This window comes from Euprymna scolopes, chromosome 6 (assembly GCF_053919585.1).
Source record: "Euprymna scolopes isolate OS-2025 chromosome 6, ASM5391958v1, whole genome shotgun sequence".
Lineage (NCBI taxonomy): Eukaryota > Metazoa > Mollusca > Cephalopoda > Sepiida > Sepiolidae > Euprymna > Euprymna scolopes.
Genome location: NC_136487.1, coordinates 136,479,092 through 136,491,370, shown reverse-complemented (window position 1 = coordinate 136,491,370; position 12,279 = coordinate 136,479,092). Strand labels below are relative to the sequence as shown.

Here is a 12,279-nt window from a genome sequence, read left to right as displayed (position 1 = left end):
AGGTGTTTTTTGTTTAAACAAAATACATGTCTACTAAAATTTAAATAAAATGAGTTCATTGTTATATTCAGTGATTATTTTATAAATACTGAAAATTTCATTAAAATTGGGTAATTTCCTGATTTTTGAATTTTTAAGTAAAGGGAGGGGTCAAAATATTTATACTTTTTGAGCATTGGCATTCATTTTGCACGTACCTAGAATAACCAATCCTCATCTCAAATTCAGAAATGTATAGATTTTCTAGAACTAGCTTATAATATAATGAAACAATATTATCAATAATAAAACTTTGCAAAAATCCGATTTATTAAAGTGATAGTAGAGGGGCATGCAACAGATGTTAAAATATTTTGTAACCATATCGATCGTTAAAAGAAAAAAAAAAAAAACATGAATATTTTAAACTTTTTAGAAAATTTATTTTTTATAATAAACCATCCTGCAATTTAAAACAAAAACATGCTTTTCTGAGCGTTGCACATTCATTTGAATTTCACTTTTGTTTCTTCAGGAAGTTTTTTTTTTTTTTTTTTTTTTTTTTAATCAGCACAAACAAAACTCTTTTTGCTTAAATTTAAATTCTTGCCAGACAGTTTAAAGATCTCAAAATCTCTTTGGATTTTTCCTGTGGTCACATGACTATTTAAAAAATTTTTTTTGTGATGTCATAAATAAATTGGGTCCTCATGAGACAGATCATAACAGCTCGTAAGCCTTGAGAGGCTTGTTCCAGTAAATCTCTGTAGCTATCATTTGGCTAGGGATTTTTATCCTTGGTCTTCAAAATCAGATTTGACCATTCCTGTAATAATTCGTTCTGTGTGGGTTTTGTGGTGGGGGCTTAATTCTATGCAGTTCTAGGAGTTCTACCTTCTCAGGTTTTCTTGAAGGGGTTTATTGCTAATCGCCTGAGGCGCCCTTACTGGGGAATGCTGACAGGGATGTTCATGCACTTGTTGCCGGTCAGTGCCCCTCCTCTGGGGCGCTGACTTCTCAGTTCTATTTTCCGACCCTGGTTTCTAAGTTCTTGCAGTTGGGAGAAAACTAAACATTTATCAGAGGCAACACAATATCCATTATGGAAAAGTTAGGTAGATATTGCAGGTATTTTTGTAAGGCAAAAATTGAAGCTAGTTTTGTCATTATTAACCAGCAGAGGGAGGAGTCTATTAGAACTGCATGCATTGTGATGTATGGAAATGGAACCTGGTCAGTTAAGGATATGGAGAGAAATATTAAAAATATGGATGTGTAATCTGTGTTTAAAAACCATTAGGTCTGATAACCTGTTACAATTTAGTCTGGACAGTATAAGAATATGGCCATGCTGAATGGATAAGAGTTCCTGGATTAGAGGTAGAACAACAATTGGGGTAACAGGATCAGCCCACAGGAAAAGATAGGAAATAAGAATGCCCCAATAGTGGAGTAAATGGGGATGTGAATCAAGCGTTTGTAGTCCCATTGTGATAAATACTAACAATGGCAAAATTTAAGCCCCCCCCCCCCGATTAATTGCCAGTTCTGTTCAAAAATCTTAACCTAGAATATTTATTAAAATTATGTTTAAAAAATCAACTGACAATTTTGTCTATTTTTAGTATGATGTGCTGAAACAAAATAATAGATCTTATTTTTATCACAGTAATAAGTTAAAAAAAAAATAAATACAAACATTGAACTTCATTATTGATGTATGTTTATCTTCATTTTGAAGAAACTTCAAATGAATTTATTTTCCTGTTTTCAAAGGGAGGAAAGTGTTTTGGATTATATATATCTATAAAAGTGAACATGTCTGTACATTTCCTACGCAATAACTCTGTCAATTTGAGTCTACAGACTACAGGGTACTGAGATTTGGGAAAATCTTTGTAATCTGTTTTCGGCCAGAAATTTCGCTTTTAAGGGGTCAAAGTTCAACGATTTGACCTTTGAGAACTCTACCAAACTCCTCCGCCAATTTTGGGTATAAACACTTGAAATTTTAGATGTACGTTCCTTGGACATGGATCTAACTTAACTTGAATTGTTAAGGGGTCATAATAGGGGTCAAAGTTTACAAAAAATTTGACCTGTGGTCTCTACCAAATTACTCGGACAATTTCTGGTCTAAACCTTTGAAATTTTAGAGATGGAGCAATCAGTTTGGGTCGGAAATTTGAGCTACCAATATATAAATGTATATGTCTGCATGTCTGCCTAAAACTTTCACGAGAGGCGACTGATTTTAACAAGATCAGTATTGTTTTGAAGCTCGATCCTTCAGACAAATACCGAAAAATTGGCTAAAAACATTTTCTTCACCCTCAACTAGGCACATTTTTTTTTTTTTTTACAAGGAGGGGGTCGTTTTTTCGCTGATTTTCGAAAGTAATCCCCTCTTTTCAATTGTCTAGCCTTAATTTAAACCTACGTCACTTCCGGTTTGGCGGTGGTTGTAACGGCAAAGACGTCATGTTTTTTTTCCCTCCTTCGCGGTATGGGTTCGAGCCTGCCTTCCTACTACCACTTTTTTTTTTTCCCCTCAACACACCTCAAAACACCCGGGCAATGCCTGGCTGAAATGCTAGTGTTTTAAAAAACATACAAATTTGTTTTTTATAAACTAAACTATATTGTACATATTTTAAAGAATAAGTGATATCTTTAATTATAGAGAAAAAATAAACAAAAGACAAACTTTACTCATCTGATGCAGTTTAGGTTTAATTATAAACTGAGCTCTATAGTCAAATTTATCTTTAGTTGATCTTTGACAACTAAATATTTTTGTTTACTAGCCAAACCTACATGATTTTTAGGATGACATCTTTGTTCTGTGACGAGTATGTACGAGGGGCGTGCAATAAGTAATGCCCCTGACCCACTTCCAGTTGTCTGATCTAGCTGAAATTTTGCATGTGCAATGATTTATCTCTGGGTTATGTGGCAAATTACAGCTTTGAACTAATTGTGGTTTGTTTTACAGGTGTTTGAACTGAGTCAGGTGTGAAATGGAGTCTGTTGAATGTCGAGCATTGATCTGGTTTTTGTAGTTGAAAGGAAGCACACCACAGGAGACTTTTGATGAAATGAAACTTATGATGATAATGCCCCATCATATGACCTTGTAAAACGCTGGCATCGTGAATTCAAACATGGCTGGAAGTCTGTGGAAACAGCTCCCAGACCTGTCCCCCCCCTCCTGTCATTGATGAGGCATCTGTCCGTCAAGTTGAGGCAGCCATTTTGGAAGATCAGCGCATTACTATTCGCCAAATAGCTCAAGATGTCAAGATTAGTACAGGGTCTGTGGAAACTATCATTCATGACCATATGCATAAGGTGTCTGCCAGATGGATTCTCAGGTTGCTCACACCATTCCAGAAGTGAACGCGTCGAGTGCTCGAGGATGAATTTGGAGATGTGCCAAAAAGATGAGTGTTTTTCAAAAGACTGATTACACAGGATGAAACCTGGATCCATCACTATGATCCAGAGACCAAAGCCCAGTCAGTGCAGTGGAAGCATTTGGACTCACCACCTCCAAAGAAGGCAAGGGTGCAGCCCTCCACTGGCAAGGTCATGCTCAGTCTTCTGGGACCAGGACGGAGTAGTGATGACAGATTTCCTGGCAAAGGGTACCACAATTACAGGAGCTTATGCTTCACTTTTGAGGAAATTAAGGGAAGCTATCAAAATCAAGAGGCGGGGCAAGATCAGCAAAGGTACCCTCCTCCTGCAGGACAATGCTCCGGTCCACAACTCGCATGTGGCCAGATCAGAAGCACGGGCGTGTAGTTATGAAAGTCTCTCCCATCCTCCCTACTCTCCTGACCTTGCACCCTCTGACTTTCACCTCTTCCCAGCCATGAAGTTGTTTTTGAAAGGAAAGCGTTTCCCAGATGATTCAACCTTGATTTCTGAAGTCACGTCATGGTTGGAGGACCAACCTGGGGTGTTCTACAAAAACGGTCTCCAGAGCTGCATCAAATGATGGGAGAAATGCATAACTCTGGGTGGTTCCTAATAACTGTACCAAGTTTTGTTGCTCTACTTCTATGGGAAGTGGGTCAGGGGCATTACTTATTGCATGCCCCTCGTACGTCATAAATATATTTTTTTAAGTGTAATTCCAAATATACAAATTTTATGTTTATACTTGAAGGTACAAACATTCTAATTTCTTCAGATATCTTTTTTTTTTTTTTTTTTTTTTTTTTTAAACAACCTTCATTAAAAAAAAAAAAATTAAACTTTGTTCGTTTTATTAAAAAGTTGAGAAAATATTTTTCACTTAGAAGTGAGCTTTGGAAAATTGTCAGTGAAAGAAATACAATCGCCAAAGATAAGCGTTTTATTATTTCTAGTCGCCACTTTGAAAAATCACTTGCAAATGTGACTGTTTCACTCATAATGTAGAGCCCTTATAAATGTTCTTAAACAACACAACTGTTGTTTTCCTGAACTTATTCCATTGACTTCTAACTCTGGCTATCATACCAGCATTTTCCTGTGCTCCAATGGTATCACGGTTACAAAGAACACCAAAAGCTTTGCCATAAAAAATACTTTGCACACATTTGAGTTTGCATCTATCTACATAGTTTGCATGCAAGAAATGCAAGTCAATCTCCACCCCCTAAAAAATTGTGTGCGCACACACATAAGCAGGTCGCTTAATTTTATAACAGTTAACTTTAGCCTATATACATAGCAAAAATGAGAATTCCAATTTTATTAAGCCAAAAAATATTAACTGTGACACCTGCACAGGTAATTTTTTTTTTTTTTTGCTTAAATTGGAATTCTCATTTTTGCTATGTATATAGGCTAAAGTTAAATATTACATAATAATAGTTCGAGGCTATTAATTTTCCAGGGTATAACCTAGGAATACAGCTTCCTATTTACAAAGATTTCCACTGTAGTCAAGAGGCTTTGATTAATCTGTTAGTGTTGTAAAACTTCAGGTGCTTTAAAAATGAATGTTTAATGCTGATGTATAGATATCTCATAGTATTATACATGTAAAACTTGGTGCAAGTGGTGAATCTAATCTGTACCTGAACAATATGTATGCACTGGTAAATGTCCATAGTATTCATTCGACATTTTTGCGTAGTGTTGGATTTAAAGCTTTTTTTTAAATTTTTTTATTTTTGTATTAGGATTCTTGGGGTACCCATTCAACTCCATTGTCTGATGAAACTGCTTAGTGCAGGTGGTTTTGTCGCTGTCAGTAGCTACTTAAAACAATCTCACTTCTGATAAAATCATGACTGCAGTTCACAAAGCCACCAAAAGGAAGGGCTTCAGTATATGGCTTACTCATTCTGGACTATTGCTAAAACACCAACTAGTCGCAAACAAACATCAAGTCAGGCCAATAGTGTGCATCATTAACAGATTGAATTTTAACATTGGTGTTAATATAACAATTTAGTAAAATCAATCAACACAAACTTATTTTATAAGTACAACTATTACAATCATCTATTATATAAATCTCACCTGTCTGTTAGTGTGTATGTATGTGTCGCTAAAACTTTTTACAATACTGACTGGTAAAGGTGTATCTTTCCACCCTCCAAAAAATCCTTTAAAATTATCACTATTATAGGTTTTTGTGCTGAAAACGAAAATAACGTGTGAAATTCTAGAAAATGAGTAGTTTTCAAGATATGAAGAAATTAGTTTCAAAAGTGAGGATCACTTTTTCTATATTAATTCAACGTAAAATGAACACCTACTTTTTTATGGCCATCCTTTTTTTTTTTCTTTTGGAGATAGATTTTTTTTTTTTTTTTTTTTTTTTTTTTATAAGAGGTGTGGTGTTTGTGGCATCAGACCAACACAAAACCTACTTTAAAAAAAAAATTGTTTTCTGTAAGTTTTCAGGTATGCTGAAAACGAATATCATTTAAATTTTCTGCAAATATTTTTCCGGGTATTAAACAAAACTATGCGTGCTTGCACATACAGTAATGACCACGACTTATAACAAAGAATTACATTGCTTAATACCCGGAAAAATACTTATTTGCGAAAAATTTAAATGCGATATTTATCAGCACACCTGAAAGCCTATGGAAAACAAGTTTTTTTAGGTAGGTTTTGTGTTGGTCTGCTAGGCTACAATTAATTACCAAATAAACACCACCCTTTAAAAAACAAAAATAAAACAGACCCCCTCCCCTAAATCGTTGTAAATGTAATGTTATTTTTCGTTAAATGAACATTAGAAAAGTGATCCCTCACTTTTTGAAACTAATTTCTTCATATCTTGAAAACTACTTGTTTCCTGGAATTTCATACATTCTTTTCATTTTCAGCACCTTCGAAAACCTATTAGTGGCAATTTTATAGGATTTTTTGAGGGTAGAAAGATACTACACCTTCAAGGTTTCAGTCATTTTTCCTAGTTTTGCATATGAATTACAAAAAGTTGCTGCTATGGTTTCAAATGATCTGAAATAACAGCAAGGGGAGACTTGATTCCAAATATTTCTCATGTGTTATATCTCCCCTCTTTGTTTTTCATACATAAAGTAAATTTCAATGTATAAAGATTATTTGATATTGGATATATTCTTAATGGTACTCTATTTCCAGAAGAGGGAGATATATGAGAAATATTTGGAATCAAGTCCCCCGTTGTTGGTATTTCAGATGATTTGAAACCATAGAAAGTTTTACCAAACTCCAAGGCCAGAGGTTTTGAGACATATGAGAAATGAGTTCTCTATCATGATTTTAGGTTTTTGATTTCACTCCTATTTTATTCATTACAGCTTTAAACTTAAATCTTTAATGAAAACTAACTTCAAATTCTATACTTGTCCTAACAAATTGAAGAATAACCTTTTGAATGACATGTTAAAAAATAGGACTAAAAATTCTCAACTGCACATGCTATTAAAATAGTTACCTAACTTGCGGGATCTGTGGAAATTCCACAGGGGACTCATTCATATGTAATATATTGATGTTGGCATTCTGTAGATGTTCTGCGTAAATGGAGACGCTCTGATATTATTGTAGCTTTTTTGTTAAACCTGCAAAAGTATTTATCTTAGCTAGCAGGGACACCCGGCATAGCTCTGTCGTTAAGTACACTTAAATATATTTGAATTCTTGCAGATTTCGTATGTTATAGTTTATGTTCTATCGATTTTTTATATATTATAAAGTTGCGATTTTTAAAATATCCACGACTTGGGTTCATCAGCTTGAATCGAAACCGAATCCCAAACTTATAAAAGTTCCTTCAGTTATAACCAAAACCCAAAACTTCTGAAGAACTGATAAAATTATTTATAAAAAAAATAGATTACTAAGGTGCCATCAGCTAAAATCGAAACCAAGACTTATAAAAAAAATTATTGATAAATTATTTTCAAGATTATTGAAATGCCATTAGCTATAACCAAAGCTTATAAGGAATTCTTGGTAAAATTATAAAAAAAATAGATGACTTGAGTGCCATCAGCTATAATCAAAACCAAAATTATGAAGAATTCTTGGTAAAATTATTACAAGAAATGAAAGTACATAAATGACCCGGATGTAAGCGTGACACAGAAAATAACATACACTATCATATTAATATATAGATTTAAACAAACTTGAAAAAGATGAGCAAAGATAAATTTTGTTTATAAAAAAATTTCATAGATATAATCTAGATAAATGATTATAAATTCAAATTTCACATAAATCTGGTATTTTTAAAAATTCATTTTAGCATAAACAGACTAGTTTTATATTGCTGCTAATCAATTTGAACAATGAATTTTGACTAAATGCTATTTGAAAATAAGCTCATGAGAAAACCATTTACATCTTTTATATAAACACCTGTTGTCTTATATTTATAGTTGTAGTTTTTTTTTTTTTTTTTTTCTGAGATCCTATCAATATAAGACCTGTTATAATATTTGAACATGTGCGGGGCATTCTAAAGTAATGCCTCCTATTATTTTTGAATGGATTGGAGATTATTGCAAACTGTATTAGGATTACTAAACTTAATGCATTCATGACCTGAAAGTTTTATCTCTGAAGATATTGACAGTAAAACATTCAGAAAACAACCCTTGTCATGGACGTGCATCAGAAGCAGAGATTGTCATTAAATTCCTGGTCAAAGGGCACTAAGAATGGTGGAGACTGTAGAAAAATAAATTTTGTAGTACAAACGGTTGCTTGTTTTAATAGTACCACTCCCGTTTTTGTAGCTCTTTTAACTAAAAAAAACTTTTTAAAACGGCCCTCTTATATTTGTTACAATTTGTTTAGATTTTACAGTTAGAAAAGGCTTAGAATAGTGCACCAAAAAAGTAAATATTTAAATGAACTTTTAAATGAGTATAATCATTTTGTCAATGTATTGAAAAAGTGAAATATGAAAATCGTAATGCTGAATTTATTCTGCATAATCACAATGCTTCTATTTTGAAGTGTAAAATAGACATAAATGTATCGAAGCTACTGAAAGAAATGTTAGTCTGAAGAATTAAGGAAATTTATTCCGGAATAAAGGTGTGATGTGAATTTAACACATGTCTAAATTGATTATCACATCCAATAGGGGAGGGAATATTTTTCATTATCATAAAAAATATATCTGACTTTCAGCAGAGACTGAGTGAACAAAACAAGAACTTTTAACCATTTTTGGTCCAAAGACAATTTGTATCTAAAAAAAAAAAAATATATGAAAAAAAGCAATGCATTACCATGCCAGCCACACCTTTTTATTCGATTTTAGGGCACATGTTGGAAAATCCACAAACCCTTAATATCTCTATAAGGCTTCATTTTTGGAGAAAATCTGATGCCATTTTTGGATTCCTTGGGTCAAAAAACTTACCAGAGTGAATTTTCAGGGCCATATGATCTTTCAATCAGAAAATATTCAAAGAAATGACATCACGAAATTGTCATCCAGGTGTCACATCATGCGCCTAACACCAAAACAAAACAAAAAATGCTTTAAATCTGAAACCACTTGGAGTTATGTGCTCAAATTTTCAGGATTTCTTAATTTCTATATTGTCTATCTGGAGTGCAAACTACAGCCAGATCTGAGGATATGGGTTTCAAAATCTCATTTTTTCTGGATGATTTGACACGGAATGACCCTGTTGCAGATTTGAGCCTGCCTACTGCGGCTAATTATTTTTTTCACTCGCACGGGTACTCGCTATTTTGATTGAAACAAAAAGTTGTTTTTATGCATTTTTTTTTTTTTTTTTTTTTCTCTAGGGATTGTTCAATATTCTTAGTATACCAGCTTTTTCTCCATCCGGGCAATGTCGGGTCCCCCCATTAGTATCCAATAAAAGTCAAACAAACTGATCGCATATATTTTTATTTGAAGAAAAGTTGTAATTCGAAGTATGATTTTGATTATTCTGGCTGATATAATCTGACCCTCAGATACTTTCCGAACTTGTAAACTTGTATGAAATTTTGAATCCCATCTTTTAATTCTGTGGAGTAGCTTAGTCATATTCAGTTAATCACAATCGGGGTGAAAGTGTTAGTTATTGCCTTTAAGATACACTAATGAATCACCTTATGACCTAGTAGTATTGAACCTAATACTGGAGTTTAACTATCATGCTCAAAATCAGTAATGTTGCATATCGACCCTTTTTGCCCATAATACTTTTTGTCATAACGGATAAAGTCAAACTTAATTTAAAACATACCTTGATCCTCCTCAGCTGGTTTCTAAGATGAATTTTTCCTCTAATTTATCATTAGTCAACTGAGCATCTTAAAAATTTATTCAGGCATGTAAGTCTTTAATCTACAGGACAAAGAAAGACTGAAGGAAATGCTTAAGTGCCAGACTTTGTGACGCTTAATGCTTGGCAAGACCTCTTACCTCAATCTGCTCAGTTTGAACCTTCCATGCTGACTTATCTTAAATCGATTATCCAGTGTTACTTTTGCTAAACTTGTTTCCCCACACGAGGACAAATTTGCCAGAAAGGTCAACCTCTTTAATCTTGCTGACACTTTTAGTCCATAATGCTTATGACCTTAATTTCTTTTAATGAAGGTTTTCAATTAAATACTTGTGAATTGTGTAACCATCAATATTTAAAAGTATTAAACCTAATTTTGGTCTATATGCGGGAATTTCAGAATGTTAAAGTAAGTTATTTAAATTACAAATGCATATTTAGAAATTTAACATTTCTTTTGTCACTTTTAAATTGAAAATTAAAGTTATAAAATGCATCAAAATTCATGTAAATCGACACTTATGTTCCAACCAATTGATAGGCGGCTGAGTACATGGTACTTCCTCAGCAGCTTTGGACTATTAGAGATGCCATACCTGGAATCATCGTGAATTGATTTGGCTTGGAGTGCCTTTCCATCTCCATTATTAGAGGGAGTTCCTTGAACCTGCTATCACTTAAACTGATATTTGCATATTGGTTATGGAAACACTTTTGTAACTCCGTTTTTCAATTTCTGATTAAATAAAAAAAAAATAGTTATGTGAATTGAACGAACACTTATTCATTTACCTAAAAGAAAAAAAAAAATAATTCTTTACAAACTGGAACAATTTTCTTTTTGTAATTTGGCATGCCATTCAGAAAATCCCATGTGCCCAGTTTTCCCAAGAGTATAAATTCATTTTATTCAATTGGTCATTGCTTCCAGTCTATGTAGGTTTGGCAAAAATGTCGATTTGTTTCTTCAATTGTGTAATATAGGCTTTAGTTGAACTTTTATCTAAAAATTTTTTTTTTTATTAATCACAATCTGGAAATAAAATGATAGTTTTTGTATTTCAAACAACTTCTAAAATGAATGCAATGCTTTGATCCATGTCTCACACTAACAATGAATTCAAAACCACAGATGAGATGATTCCAGTATTCTCAGATTCCATGATTTCAGATAGTTTTAAAATATTTAGTTGGTTGGTTTTTAAATTTATGGTCTATTTATCAAAATGCGCATAATGTGTCACAATAAAAATATCCTTGTGTATCACGTACACTGGTCTTCTATGTTGTGCTCAGTTTCACGTCTCTTCCTATCCTCTTTCAAATAGTCCTTATGCCTCTTCCTACAATCCTCCTAGCTCCCACATTTAAGAATCAATTGGTTTCTTAGGATAGGACTGGTTGCTCATCCCTACATAAGCAGCCTATCTCAAATGATTAACAAGTGAAGCCTCTATACTAAAGCAACCAGACTTGTCTAGTCTTTAGTTTTAGAGTACTATAAGATCCCAATGGTATGCCATCGAGGTCTGATGTATGCAGGAGTATGGGAACGATATGAGTCGCATCTTTTGCTTGGTGTGGATTGTGAATCCATGTGATTTATTTTTCGCCATTCCTTTTGATCCTTGGCAAGTTGATTGATGGACACCCAACTGTTGAAACATCCAATCAAAAACGTTCTCTCCACCTTCTGCTAGGCTTTTGATATGAAGCCATAAATCTTTATCAAAAATGTTGGATAAAATTTACTGAAAACAGCACTTATGCATTAAGTATTAATATTGCATTAATCCTGAATTTGTATACATTTTTCGTCAATTGTTTTGACACTTGAACACAAGAGTGTTGAGGAATGATTTTAAAAAAAAAAATATCCTGTTCATATCTGATAGTTTCTGATAGGTTTCATTAACAAATATGATAGCTTTAGAGGCTGATCAAATATTTTGAATTGTGAAGGATATTTCTTTGATTAATACAAGATATATATATTTTTTAATCTTTTATTTATTTTTTTACCACTTCAATCTAGTTCTGTGCTGAAAATGCGATTAAAAGTTGGAAATAACTAAAATGTACCTTTTTTTTTTTTTAGTAAGATGTGACTGTTAACTCTATTTGCAGGAGATTTATTCGTTCGGTGACTTCAGCAATCTACCCCCTGAAGAGCAAAATACTCTACAGCATATTTTGCATGGGGAGAATGTGGAATCCAATCAGAGGAAAGTTGAAGTAAGTTTTTCACAATTTTTATTTTTGTCAATAAATGCTGTTGGATATATTACATTATATTTATGATGGATGAGTCCAACATTTTTCCCAATTCCCATATAATTGTTGATTCTGATTCTTTATAAATCACCAAGTATTTAACTATAAAGTTATTTTTTTCCTGATTACTGTGAAAACCTGTTAAATGTGCAAATATTTTCACAAATTTAAAACCACTCATAGGTGTGTGGAGGAAGGGACTAGATTTTAGTTTTACTAGTAGATTAATATCAAATATTTTATTACTACCAACAGTGGA

At 33.1% G+C, this 12,279-nt stretch overlaps 1 protein-coding gene across 1 annotated transcript in view; it reads left to right on the top strand.

Moving 5' to 3' along the window:
- LOC145277974 (uncharacterized) overlaps positions 1 to 12,279 on the top strand; it is a 62,203-nt gene that overhangs the window by 16,531 nt on the left and 33,393 nt on the right. Inside the window, exon 2 of the mRNA XM_080130109.1 lies at positions 11,874 to 11,981. Coding sequence (XP_079986235.1) covers positions 11,874 to 11,981 — 108 coding nt within the window. The remainder of the gene's footprint in view (positions 1 to 11,873; positions 11,982 to 12,279) is intronic.